Source organism: Podarcis melisellensis (assembly GCF_964234715.1).
Source record: "Podarcis melisellensis genome assembly, chromosome: 9".
Classification (NCBI taxonomy): Eukaryota; Metazoa; Chordata; class Lepidosauria; order Squamata; family Lacertidae; genus Podarcis; species Podarcis melisellensis.
Genome location: NC_138541.1, coordinates 9591336 through 9605596, shown reverse-complemented (window position 1 = coordinate 9605596; position 14261 = coordinate 9591336). Strand labels below are relative to the sequence as shown.

At 43.1% G+C, this 14261-nt stretch overlaps 1 protein-coding gene across 8 annotated transcripts in view; it reads left to right on the top strand.

Annotated features, from left to right (window-relative positions):
• RUFY3 (RUN and FYVE domain containing 3) overlaps positions 1–14261 on the top strand; it is a 50964-nt gene that overhangs the window by 34503 nt on the left and 2200 nt on the right. For 4 of the 8 annotated variants that reach the window (XM_081924985.1, XM_081924986.1, XM_081924987.1 and 1 more), the window contains 8 exons: positions 378–464; positions 1202–1369; positions 2941–3038; positions 7291–7410; positions 8887–9010; positions 11788–11867; positions 13197–13224; positions 14136–14210. In XM_081924985.1, coding sequence (XP_081781111.1) covers positions 378–464; positions 1202–1369; positions 2941–3038; positions 7291–7410; positions 8887–9010; positions 11788–11867; positions 13197–13224; positions 14136–14210 — 780 coding nt within the window. Of the gene's footprint in view, positions 1–377; positions 465–1201; positions 1370–2940; positions 3039–3851; positions 7094–7270; positions 7411–8886; positions 9011–11787; positions 11868–13196; positions 13225–14135; positions 14211–14261 lie in introns of those variants that run through there. The other 4 variants (XM_081924989.1, XM_081924990.1, XM_081924991.1 and 1 more) reach the window with 2 other exon arrangements.

The following is a 14261-nucleotide window of genomic DNA, read 5'->3' as shown; positions in this document are numbered from 1 at the left end:
ACTCTGTGAGGTGAGTGGGGCTGAGAGACTTCAGAGAAGTGTGACTGACCCAAGGTCACCCAGCAGCTGCATGTGGAGGAGCGGAGACGCGAACCCGGTTCCCCAGATTACGAGACTACCGCTCTTAACCACTACACCATACTGACAGACATTAAGATCTGAATGTACGCTATCCGTTGCGAACACACACTGATGTTTAAATAATTAGTGTGGCCTTAGGTATCCTAGTAGCTACACAGATAAATTAACAAAGATGATGTTTTTGCATGAATTTAGCCAAAAGAGAAAAATCAGAAGTGACATCATTTAATCATTGTGATATTTGTTGAGTACCAAAAACACAACAACAAACCCCCATTGCTTTTCTGATTTAACAGCAGGTACCCAAGCAAGACAGAACTGCAGATGGACATGCCCTTAGTGAAGCACGGAAACACTTAAAGGAAGAAACACAGCTGCGGCTGGTAGGTGGCACAGTTCAACGCTCAGGTCTAAGAGACTGTTACAAGCCCTGGATCTCATGCTGTACTGACATTTTCCCATATTAATGGAGAAGTAGCGGTACGGAACGCGGGTGGCGCTGTGGGTTAAACCACAGAGCCTAGGACTTGCCAATCAGAAGGTCGGTGGTTCAAATCCCCACGACGGGCTGAGCTCCCGTTGCTCGGTCCCTGCTCCTGCCAACCTAGCAGTTCGAAAGCACGTCAAAGTGCAAGTAGATAAATATGTACCGCTCCGACGGGAAGGTAAACGGCGTTTCCGTGTGCGGCTCTGGTTCGCCAGAAGCAGCTTAGTCATGCTGGCCACATGACCTGGAAGCTGTACACCAGCTCCCTTGGCCAATAAAGTGAGATGAGCGCCGCAACCCCAGAGACGGCCACGACGGGACTTAATGGTCAGGGGTCCCTTTACCTTTACCTTTAGCATTCATGGTAAGCTGGATTCTACTTAATCAGATGTGAGAAACATCACTTTGATAAAGTAGAGCGGAGCCTACAAAGGCTCATCTCAAAATAAATTCAGTAGCATTCAATGTGCTAAACTAGCACTGCTGCTCTTCTGGATTTGTATAGAAAATTCACCTTTCATTTTCTGTGCTGGAGGAATGGACAATGTGGGTAGATTTTTCATATTCCAGATTTCATATGCTGTAAATGTGTGTGTGTGTGTGTGTGTGTGTGTGTGTGTGTGTGTGATTTAGGATGTGGAAAAAGAGCTTGAGGTGCAGATTGGAATGAGACAAGAGATGGAACTGGCCATGAAGATGCTGGAAAAAGATGTCTGCGAGAAGCAAGATGCACTGGTGGCACTCAGGCAGCAGCTTGATGATCTCAGGGCCCTAAAACTCGAACTTTCCTTCAAGCTGCAGGTAAGCAAGCAAGACCAGGTTGGCTGCTAGGTAATGACTCACTCCTCCAGTGGCGTAGCGTGGGGGGTGCAGGAGGGGCCAGCCACACCGGGCGCAACATTTGGGGGTTAGGGTTAGGGGGCGCAAATTACTTGCCTTGCCTCAGGTGCTGACAACCCACGCTACGCCACTGCACTCCTCTTAGCTTTATGGTGGAAAATATGCAGGGTTTGGATATGAGACACCAAGGTTCAAATGCTTGGTCAGCCTCAAGGTCAGTTCAAGAAGAGGACTCTCGGCATTCTCAACCTCACTTGGCTTGCATAATTAAATGTTATTACCTCCCCTGAACTCTTGCGGCATTGTATGCATAAGAAGGAAACATAGTGCTGTAGTGGAGGACAGCAGTCACCTTGGGCCCTGCTCTGTAGGGTAATTTAAGTGGGTTTCTCTGTGAAAGGACACTTAACATCATCTCTGTACTGCACTGTGCTCCTTTTACAATTTCTCCACATGGAACTATCTGGGCTGCAGCAGATATCACAACAGCTACACCTTACCTCTGAGTAAGAGGTTGGGAAAGGGCTGTGGGATTTGCATCTTTCCTCTGTCTGTATATCTCTCTCCCCCCTCAATCTCTCTTGCTAATTTTTCCCTGCCATGGTTCAGCGTTGCACATGGAGTGCTTATAACTCAGCATTTGAATTCAGGGCCTGTTGCTTCTCCCTATTTGGTTAATCATAGTTATAGTGATACCATTTAGCCTTGCACAAGCCTTACATAGGTAAGTTCAAAAGCCTTGAAGTAAACCTTGCGTCGAGAATCTTAAATCCTTCAAATTTCATTTACTGTATTTTAGCCATATACAATACTTTTAATGTTCAAAGTGTATTTACAATAATGTAAATTGTTAGGGATGCGGGTGGCGCTGTGGGTTAAACCACTGAGCCTAGGACTTGCCAATCAGAAGGTCGGCGGTTCGAATCCCCGCGACGGGGTGAGCTCCCGTTGCTCGGTCCCTGCTCCTGCCAACCTAGCAGTTCGAAAGCATGTCAAAGTGCAAGTAGATAAATAGGTACCACTCCGGCGGGAAGGTAAACGGCGTTTCCGTGCGCTGCTCTGGTTCACCAGAAGCGGCTTAGCTTAGTCATGCTGGCCACATGACGCGGAAGCTGTCTGTGGACAAACACCGGCTCCCTTGGCCAGTAAAGCAAGATGAGCATTGCAACCCCAGAGTCATTTGTGACTGGACTTAACTGTCAGGGGTACCTTTACCTTTACCTTTAGGCCACTTCAGCACAGCTTTGGGAAGCTGGTCGTTGCAATTCCAATTCTGTAGCAAGGCACTGTGGCCAGTAGCGTGATTTGGCAAAGACCATGCACTCAGCCTATGCTTGAAATAGGACTTGAACTTGTGTCTCCCTTTTTTTTGTCCTCTGGGCTTTCCAGGTCTTCCACTGCAACTATTCAGTGTTTGTGCATTTTTCTCTCAGTTTGGTACTTCAGCATCAACAATACTCAGTCAACAGCAAGATGCAGGTGACTGCTGCATAAATAAATAAGGATGGTGTTGTGATTTTTTGCCTTCCTAGAGTTCTGACCTGGGAGTGAAACAAAAGAGTGAACTAAACAGCCGCTTGGAGGAGAAGACAAATCAGATGGCTGCTACCATTAAACAGCTCGAACAAAGGTAAGATTGAAACTTGCTTAGTAAGCAAAACACAAAGTTGGCCTTCAGTTGGGTGTTTTTTTAAAAGATACTCTTAAAGATACTCTTTAGGATATTTGAAAATGGAGGTTAAGCATTTTCAACATGGTGCACTACAAAGCATTACCTTGAAGAAGCAGACACAAGTAATTTCCTCCATCTCCTCTGCGTATAGTGAGAAGTTAGTTAAAGTGGGCTGATTATCCAATACGTAACCCGGAAAAAGGAATTTGGCCGAGTGAAGACTGCATGGCAGTCATGGGTATGGTCACATCACACAAACATGCACGGTTTCTCTCACACAAATACATACACAAGATACGAAGCTCCTCCTTCAAATCATCAATCTGATGACTGGGGAGGGGGTGATTCGCATTCCCATCAGGCTGCTGGACTTGGCAGAAAGGTTTAAATCATTCCTTCTTTCATCCCCCTCCTTTTTTTTTTACCACTGCTGCCAAAATTGAGGACTTCTTGATGAGACCAGAGAACTTGTTTGGAAGGGCCACCCCAAACCAGGGTGTAGCTGCCCCTGTTTGAGCACTGAACCTTGCAAATACACCAGATTTAGCCGTACTGAAATATCTATCACTATATCCACTGCTGTTACTGAATGGAAATCAAGACCGGTTTCTTAACACATAAAATAGTTGTTGTTTGTATTTTCAAGAAAAGCATTGACATTGAATTATATTGTCAGATACCTGTTGAATTAACTGGTGTTTTCTTCTGCTGTCAATTTCCTCCTCTTCTTTCCCTCCATTTCCCCCTTATCATCTCCTTATCATCATATAGTGAAAAGGATTTGGTGAAACAGGCAAAAACCTTAAATAGTGCAGCAAACAAACTGATTCAGAAGCCCCATTAGGCATTTTTTTTTGCAGCTGGTCGCCTCACAACTCTTGACATCTCAGCTCAGTTATGAGGGGAAAGCAAAAAGAGATTGAGAATTTAGATGTCAGACTTAAATGTTGTCACCTAAAGTTGACTTGGAATTTGGTGGATTTCTTTTTCTTTCTTTCTTTTTAAGCATCTGTTTTGTTTGGAAATAGAAAAGGTAGCCTATAATCTTCCTTCCCTTAGTTATTTGTTGCTTAAACTTTACTAAACTACAAATGATTTGACCAGAACCTACTCCATAAAATCATAAGTAAAAACAGATTTGTGGGTCTGTACATACAATTGATACCAAGTGTATACAGCACAAGCTTTTTACTCTTGACAGGATATTGGAAAAGTGTGAAGCTTTCCCCCTGAAAATTCTCAGATTCGCGGGAAGCTGAGGTAGTTCCCTCTGTTTCCCTGTTGTGAAGAAAATACACACATGGAAGTTAAAGCAGTTGGGTGCCTGCTGCAAGCCATGAACGTTTAGCTTTTCTGTCCCATTTGATCTCAAGACCAGGACAAGCTCACGTCGAAAGAACTTCCCATTAGAAGGGCCTAGTCCTTGTTTACCAAAGGCTTGTCTGCATTGCACGTTTCCCACCCCCACCCCAACTGTGCATTTATCACAAATTTATGTAGACGGAAAGTGGGTCTGATATGCACAGTGTGCTCAGCACACAACTCAAAGGATGGACCAGTTCACAGATATTGTGCGTCCAACCACCCCAGCTGAAATGGGGCGAGATTACACTGTTTTGCTTTATAGCAGAACAAAATGTGTTTCTGCTTGGACTTGCTCTTTTCACCTTTTCTCAATTGCATTTAGATACAATTGTCTTGTTCGGTGTCTTTTCCCACCTGCCCATTCCAATGATCCCACAACCCCATTATTTTGATATCATCCACTGTACATGGACGTAAGGAAATATCCAGAGGAGGGCAGTAATAATACAAAAAAAAAATGCAAACCAAAATTGTAACGAACTGTAACCAGAATCTTTTGCAGTGCAAGGACGCACTAAGACAATGCGCCAATGCCAACCCTTTTGCATTAGAGAAAGACATATTCATTCAACCCCCTCCATTGACATGGATGTAATGCCTAGTCGCTAGCTATATTTTAAAATGGAAAGCCCTTTTCGTTTCTGCATTGCCTTCTACCTCTGCCTTCATTTCCCTAAAAAATAAACAGTGGTTCTCTTTTCTAGAAGGACTCTCATAATAGCTGTGTGTGTTATCTTCTCTTCCTCTTTTAGGAAAGATGGAATAATGTATTTTTCAGAACAGTTCATTATGGTTCTTACCTTGTTTAAGAGGATGAATGGAACTGGTAGTGTTTTACTGCTGGTCAGTCATTGACTCAGAGTAGCTACAGCATACGATAACTAGATCGTTATTGCTTAAAGTTGCCTTTTGATCTTGTTAACTTTTGATTCTAAGTGTTTGGTTCAAACAGGGGACTTACCAAAAGACCAACTGAAACCTAGAAAGCATAGGAAAAAACCTTGCTGGAACTCAAAATAACATCATTTTTTTTGTTTTGGGATTAAATTAGGGGTCTTTCTCGTGACTGCAAGAGTTCACTGTGCTAGTCCCTAAGCAGCCTTTAGTGTGTAGAGTCATTATCAATACTTGTCCAGCTGTCCAAATTAGTTTTATAGTTTTAAATAGTCTGTTGTTCTTTTTTCAGTTCCCTCCCATGGAAATCTCCTGTTTTGTGTTCAAGCAAAATGGGGAAAATTGACTTTTTAAAAGATGGGGGAGGGGAATAATTGGCTGATTTTAGAATCTAGGGGGCTGAATATTACTCTTGTGTTCCTTGTAAAACTGGCAGAGCAGATGTTTTGCTCTTTTCCTTTAAAGTAAGAATCCTTAAGAATTACACTTTGGTGTGGCATGTTTGTAATCGTACCCAGTTAATTTGTAATTTGGAGCAATGTCTATTTAGGCACCAATTTAAATTCCATCCTAAAGTAAACATGTTTCATTAAAATATCCAATTTGGTGGCGAGGATTATTACGATGCCACACCCCTCTTGTAGTTAGGATTTCACTTTCACATGAGCAAAAGAGACTTGGCTGGCTTCACATAGGCTGCACTATGATTATCATGCTTAGAGAGGACAAGGGAACAAATACACAGCTTCCGAATTCTAGCCCATAATTCCTTCTGTTTAAAATGTCCTTTGAAGTGATGCTTCAGAGTCATACCCGGTTCCTGCTAGTTGGCCGTAGGATGCCTTAGTTTGAGTGAGAACAGAGGATGGTAGCTTAGAATAATGGTTGGAAGCGGAAGCTGTCGCCATCTTAGCCCTTCAGAGAATGGTCTGGTGGACTTTCTTCTGGTTAAGGAAGAGAAAATGTTATTTTGCTGATTGATCTTGACGGTGATTTGCTAATGAGTCAGTCCCCTCTGTCCCTCTCTTCTCCACACTGTTGGCTTGAATTGCTGTGCTTCTGCCAGCCACTCACCAAGAAAGGGGCAGGATGTCGAACTGGGCACATGTTACAGTACTTCATACTGTTGAGAGTTTGTGACAGTGGGATTCTTTCAAGGAAGTGATGCCCCGTCAGCATCCTGAGCTGGTAAATGGAGGACTGTGCCATATGCCTGATTAAATCACGTTTGAGTCTGTTTGAAGATGGTATTTCAGAGGTGGACTGGAATATGTGATAGCTCCATAATTTTTGCTGAGTGACTGCCTCTATTTGTCCACCCTACAGTTAGGCCACTGTGCTGAGTATATGCCACATAGCTGGTGAAAACATGCAGTCTGAAATCAGCCCCTCTGTTGTGAAAGTGCATTTCTCTCCCTGCCCCCCCCCAATTGCAGTGATGCCTCAAGTAGATTGGGAAGCCTAAATACTTGTCCACGACTTTGTATCCACTCTGGATCTGTGTGTGTTTAACCTGATGTAACAGTTGTGGAAGAGACCAGACAAATGCACTAATTTCTTAATATAGTAGGTAACCCATGATGCAAGTTCCAATTACTTGTATAAAGCTGCAATGTAACGTAAATTTAAAAGAAATGACTTACAAATACCGTGTAATTGAGATTTGCTTTGACTATGGATAAAAGTGATGTTTTATGTTTATCATCTAATGACTGTAAACTGTAGTTATAGAATAAAAAAAATTGAAAATAGAAGTTTCTTCTGCCTGGTTCACCTCCATTTTGATTTTTCTTTAGATTTCTTTTGGTTCCCCCTCTCACTTCCTGTTCCCATACGTTTCCTCTCATCTTTCATTGGGCTCAGTTTTTTCTTTAATTTATTGTTTAACCTCAGTCTTCCTCCCCACCATGGCTTTTGTTTTTTATCACAAGTTCATGTGGCTCAAATCCAGATTGCAACATGCAGAGAAGGAGCGTCAGTCCCTGGAGGAAGACAATCGGCTCTTCAAGCAGGAGTTTGGGGATAAGATCAACAGCCTTCAGATGGAGGTGGAACAGCTCACCAAGCAGCGGTGAACAGAACTGATTTATTTGTGTGTGATTTCATTGAGCAGCCTTTTTCCAGCTCTGCTGGAACATTTTGTATGTTCTGCACATTTTGCAGGATTCCTCATAGGTTGTCATAGCAAACCTGTCCAAAACAAGGGTGACATTTTGAAATTTCCAAACTGTTAAGTTCTTGTTTGTGTAAGTCCATATACATCTTTCAGTAGAATCGTAGAGCTGTAGAGTTGGAAAGGAAAACTAGGATCATCTCGTCCCACCCCTGCAATGCAGGAATCGTTTGCCCAACGTGGGGCTCAAACCCACAACCCTGAGATTAAGAGTCTCATGCTCTGCCAACTGAGCTATCTCAAAGCTTAAGGCTGAAGAAGAGCTTCTTCCCATTTGTGTAGCCAGCCAATGTAAGTCAGTACAGACGGACCTCGGAAGTCGAACGGAATCCATTCTGGAAGCCCTTTCGACTTCCGAAAGGTTCGGAAACCAAGGTGCAGCTTCCGATTGGTTCCCGATTGCACAGGCGTGCCAGAAACAATAGCAGAAGCCATACCGGTTGTTGAGCTTCCAAAAAAAGAAAAGAAAACCGGAACACTTCCGGTTTTTGATCGTTTGGGAGCCGGAATGTTCGACTCCCAAGGCATTTGGGAGCCGAGGTATGACTGTAAGTCATATGGCTTTTAAGAGTTGTCTCCTCCATCTTCAGCAGCGGCCCGTGTGCTGTGTGCCTAGAGATCTGCCTGGATTGTCACCCATGTGTGCAAATCTGTGGGCCACTTTAGAAGAACCACAAGTGAATGTATTAAATGATGCCCACACAAACGGGCATACTCATTCACCACTCCTTAGGTTCTTGGCCTTTGTGAATCATGGCTCATGTATCCGGGTTTACCCATGTCTTTCTGTGTTCACATTGAGTACATAATGATGTATTCTGTCATGGATGCGTTAGTTGAGATTCCTGCATTGCAGGGCGTTGGACCAGATGACCCCCGGAACCTCTACAATTCTATGATTCTATGTGCTCTGGCAAAAATGAAATGAAATTGGTCAATGCAGGAACATAGGAAGTTGTGTTATACTGAGTCCGACCATTGGGCCATCTGACTTAGCGTTGTCTCCAGTGGCTGTCTAGGGCTTCAGGCAGGAGCCATTTCCAGCCCCACCTAGAGATGGTGGGGATTGAATCTGGGACCTTTTGCATGCAAACCTGATGCCACACTGCTTAGCTGGGTACCAGCAAGGCTAGCAGAGTCAGAGGAGGGCAAGGCACTTACACGCCTAAGGGAGGGGTTACAAAGTTTGGCATTGGGATGGGCCAAGGGTGCAACTTGGAGGCAGGGCCGTTTTCTTCAGAGGGGTCGTTTTTGAAATTCTCAATCTGGAGCATAAAAAATAGGAAACCTTTCCTTCTTTCAGTGGCCTTTTTTATCGGGTTGGTAAACTACAGCTTGTCCTTAACACACTTTCTCTCCACGCTGCTACTTCAGGGGTCAGCTGGAACTGGAACTGAAACGGGAGCGAGAGCGATGGTCACATTTCCACCCTGGAATTCAAGAGAACAGAAGCTTGCACAGCCAAAGCAAAGGATTCCAGAAGGCCGGATTTAAAACAGTAATGTTCTTCTTCTGCTTCTTGGTGCTTAACTGTAGCTTTAATTCAGTTACTCTTTTTAACCTGTTAGGATTCTTCTTATTTTACTGTTGCTGTTGTTGAGGTTTGTGTTTCCTGTTGGTCACAGTGAAGCATAAGTACAGTGGTGCCTCGCAAGATGAAAATAATCCGTTCCGCAAGTCTCTTCTTCTAGCGGTTCTTTCGTCTTGCGAAGCAACCCTATTAGCGGCTTAGTGGATTAGCGCTATTAGCGGTTTAGCGGCTATTAAAGGCTTAGCGGCTAAAAGGCTATTAGCGGCTTAGAAAAAGGGGGGGAGCGAAAAAAATCGCAAGACTCGCAAGACGTTTTCGTCTTGTGAAGCAAGCCCATAGGGAAATTCGTCTTGCGAAGCGCATCGGAAAACGGAAAACCCTTTCATCTAGCGGGTTTTTCGTCTTGCGAGGCATTCGTCTTGCGGGGCACCACTGTATACTGTAACAGCTTGAGGTGATTCAAAGCTGGTGAATTTCCTGCAAGGACATTGCTAGGTTATTTAAAAGGGCACAGACCCAGAGCACAAACATGCATTAGCTAATTTGTAGGTCTAAATGTAAATTTAGGACTTTGAGTATACTTATTTGTTTATTTATAAGCTCTTTATATACCGCCCTTAAAAATTAAAAAATCAGGGTGGTGTACATCAATATAGAAACACTAAAGGAATATTAAAAGCAGTAGAGAAAAAGAATTACCATTACTGGCTGCTCAAGAATATTTTAAACAACTATATCGAGAGATGTCTTTAAGTCAAAAGTGAAGGTGCCGGAAAAGTGTCCCACAGCATGGGACCTGCAACGTTTAATGCCTGACTTCCGGTTGATTAAGATGGTGAGTGGCTAGGGTCTCACTAGCACCGTGGCAAGTAGTGTGGGTTTTTTTAACTTAAAAAAACAGACGGGGGGGGGGGGAAGGGGCAGGTGACCTGGAGGTTGGCCCCTGAACTGCTGCTGATAAAATTCCCCTGTGCACGTGCAAATTGCATGTAGAAAAAAGTAAAAAAGGTAAAAGCAGCCTGCAAATCGTCCATCGATCCTCATGTGTGACGATAGGTGCCTGTTTTGTTGCATGCATAAGAGTAGCTGCTGCTTTTCTGCATTTGTGCTTACAGCAAAAAAAAAAAAAGGAGAGAGGTATATGCGGGTGTACAATTGTTGTGTGCATGCCCCTGCCTCCTGGCCGGCTTTTAAGACTCTGCACTGCTTACAGAAATTTTAATATAAGCTGTTCTGTGAATTTCCAAAAATTTTAAATAAATCAAGATCAGTTCAATTCAATTCGTGAGAACAAGAAGACAGAGCCTGCTCATTAATGGCCTGTATTCTGTGAAACTCCCTCCTTTTAATTGATGTAATTTTATTTGATATGCTGTGAAGGGAGGGTGGGGTGCACTGCCTGAATCATATTTAAAAACACCACTGTTTACTTAAAAAGAGAGATTGAAATAGAATGACATTTTATTGTAATCTTAAGTTTATCGTTGTTCATCTTATTGGGAGGACTTTTTCCAGAAAGGCATAGATTTTCAGTAATAGTCTGGCAGCTGAATGGACACTAATCTGCCAAGATGGTTGGGGACCCCCTGAAACTGATTTGGGGGAGTCACAGCAAAGAAGAAAGGGATGTTGCCCATTTTAAATAAGTGTGCAAATGATCCTTCAAATAAACTGGTCTGAAATCATTCAGGGCTTTAAAGGTTAGTACCAGCACATTAAATCAAGCCAGGAAATGAAGGATAACCACATGCTTCTTCAAATATCCCCAGAGTAACACACACACATGGCAATTTCTGTTACCACAATTCTCGTTATTTTCTCTTAAGTGATCCCTAGTTCTTCTAGTAGTAGTAGGTATAGAATCATAGAATCATAGAGTTGGAAGAGACCACAAGGGCCATCGAGTCCAACCCCCTGCCAAGCAGGAAACACCATCAGAGCACTCCTGACATATGGTTGTCAAGCCTCTGCTTAAAGACCTCCAAAGAAGGAGACTCCACCACACTCCTTGGCAGCAAACTCCACTGTCGAACAGCTCTTACTGTCAGGAAGTTCTTCCTAATGTTTAGGTGGAATCTTCTTTCTTGTAGTTTGGATCCATTGCTCCGTGTTCGCTTCTCTGGAGTAGCAGAAAACAACCTTTCTCCCTCCTCTATGTGACATCCTTTTATATATTTGAACATGGCTATCATATCACCCCTTAAGCTCCTCTTCTCCAGACTAAACATGCCCAGCTCCCTTAGCCGTTCCTCATAAGGCATTGTTTCCAGGCCTTTGACCATTTTGGTTGCCCTCCTCTGGACACGTTCCAGTTTGTCAGTGTCCTCCTTGAATTGTGGTGCCCAGAACTGGACACAGTACTCCAGGTGAGGTCTGAGCAGAGCAGAATACAGTGGCACTATTACTTCCCTTGATCTAGATGCTATACTCCTATTGATGCAGCCCAGAATTGCATTGGCTTTTTTAGCTGCCGCGTCACACTGTTGGCTCATGTCAAGTTTGTGGTCAACCAAGACTCCTAGATCCTTTTCACATGTACTGCTCTCAAGCCAGGTGTCACCCATCTTGTATTTGTGGTAGTTGGTAGTTTCATGAAGTTGGTAGTTTCATGGTGGCCAAAGGTTTGTGGATTCTGGCCGTTCAGGAAACTAACAGCTATTGCTGAGGGGAGGGGAAATGGACACAGCACATATTATTTCTTCTGTGTTCTTCTTTGATCCTTCAGTATCTGTTTGTTCTGGCAGGATGCAGGAAGCAAACACCTGGAAGGAGAGTCTCCGTGGAGAACACCAATAAAAGAGGGACAGGCAGTTCTTCCAAGCAAGTATGGACCATATATTCAATTCATATTCTCTTTGATCATACAGGTGATTCAGTTATGATTCAGTGGCCAGTTTTTCAGCTAGTAAGATGACTTCTTGTAGACTCACACACATGAAATTTTATCTGATGTTTGTGCGGGACATCCTAGCAAACAATGGCTGAATTTAGACAATTGTCATCCAGACATTTTTCAATTATACTATATTTGCACACCATTTTTAGCATGTGTTCCAGCTATGATAAGTACTCTAGGGAGGATAGTTAACATCCCATGATAAGTTATGCTGAAGGTGGCATATCTGGAGAGTGAGCTTTGCTGTGAGCTTACAGTTGCTTTCTTGCAGGGCATTGGTGGCCAGATTCAGGATGCCACATTCCCTCCAAATTGCTTGGCCATTGCAGTGGTTTTTAGTGGCCAAACAGAAGCTTAGGGAAATTGTTGGGTCTGTTCAGGTAGCATAGATATCATAGGTAAAGGTAAAGGGACCCCTGACTATTAGGTCCAGTCGTGACCGACTCTGGGGTTGCGCGCTCATCTCACTCTATAGGCCGAGGGAGCCGGCGTTTGTCCGCAGACAGCTTGACTAAGCCGCTTCTGGCAAACAAGAGCAGCACACGGAAACACTGTTTACCTTCCCGCCAGAGCGGTACCTATTTATCTACTTGCACTTTGACGTGCGTTCGAATTGCTAGGTTGGCAGGAGCAGGGACCGAGCAACGGGAGCTCACCCCGTCACAGGGATTCGAACCGCCGACCTTCTGATCGGCAAGTCCTAGGCTCTGTGGTTTAATCCACAGCGCCACCCGTGTCCCATAGAGGCATATAATACAAAACTCCACATTGTGGTGGCTCTTCTAGGGAAGTGCTATTTGAACTATTGGCTTCTGCTGAAGTGTGAAACAAACAACTTTCATGTAGATGTGCTCATCAATGTGGGTTATGTGTCTTAGTTTTGACAATTGTAGAAAGCACATCTTAGTTTCTGGGTCCAAGATGTGGACAAGCGGAGCTCTCTTGTAAATCTAATCAGATGCTTACAAAGTAGCTTGAGGGCCTTGTGTTTGGATTTTGAGAGTTCATTGCATGGTGGGCTGGTAAAAACCTGGGAGTTCATAACTTTAATTTTATGGATTGTATTCTGCCTTTGACAAAAGCTTCGTATGAGGCCTGGACAACCAACCCTACTTTATGCTTGGGGCATCTAAGTATTATGAATGTGTGTGACCACATTACCATTATGACAAATCAGAACAAACTTAATAGCCAGCTTGCATTAGTTAAGATGTGGATGAAATAACATTCAAAGTTAATGTCTTATTTCTCTTCCAGGGCACCTCCTATCTTGCAAGAGGAGCATGTAAGTCATCTGTGTTGCTTATTTTAGAATAGTCAATAGCCAAGAGCCTTTAATATGCAGGAAAATATTTAAAATGATGAATTGCTAAAGAGGCTGAGTAGCTTGAGTGGTGTGCAGATGGTTTTGGGATGCTGACATGTAATTTTGCCTTTGACTTATTTGTCAAAAATCAAGAAGTTGGTTTTAGAATGTTGGCTTATAGATTTGAAGTTTTACTTTTGTTTTTGTAAATTTCCAAATATTTGTGTATAAATATTTTGAGCATTAAGTGAAATGTTAAAATGTTGTATTCTGGACTCCTGTCTGCTGTGTAAGCATGTTATCCTCCAATGAGAACAGAAGCGGTGTTAGAAAATTATTTTGATAAACCATAAAATTAATGAAGAAACTCCAGTCCGCGCAAAATTCCTGTTGTTGCAACTTTTGGCCTTGGTGTCCCAGCTCATACTTGTATTATTTTTAGCCTGCCCATCTGACTGAATTGCCCCAGCCACCCAGAGTAGTACTGAATTTAGTTTTGTAGTAAGTAGTCTGGGAATTGCCAGCTTAAAGGGACAGAGTCTGAATATTTTAATATGGGGGAATAATATTGACTTACGGTACTTTATGGGATTGTTGATAAGGATTATACAACTAGCCAACGCATATGAAGTGCTCTGACCACTTCAGAGTACTATACAAATATTACTATAAAATGGTAAATTCAAATGAGTTCTGCTTCAATGTTCAAAGCGCACAAACTCAGAAGGGGAAGTAGTGAGTTTTGGAGCCTAATCAGCTCATCTGAGATTTAAGTCTGAGTGGGAGGGCTTCAGCAAATTGTAAGCAAAACATTCACATGAAACATCAAAAGGCTAGCAAAAAAAAAAGCCTAACTGTATGTTTAAATAACATGTTTTTCAATTATTTAGGAGCAGCCCCTTGGACCTGGCAAATTAGAGTTGTGCCAGCTGTGTCAAGAAGAAAGTACACAGAGCAAAAGAAAGGTAAAATTAAACAGAGTGGCTCACCTGCTTAACTTGGGGAATCCATCTTCT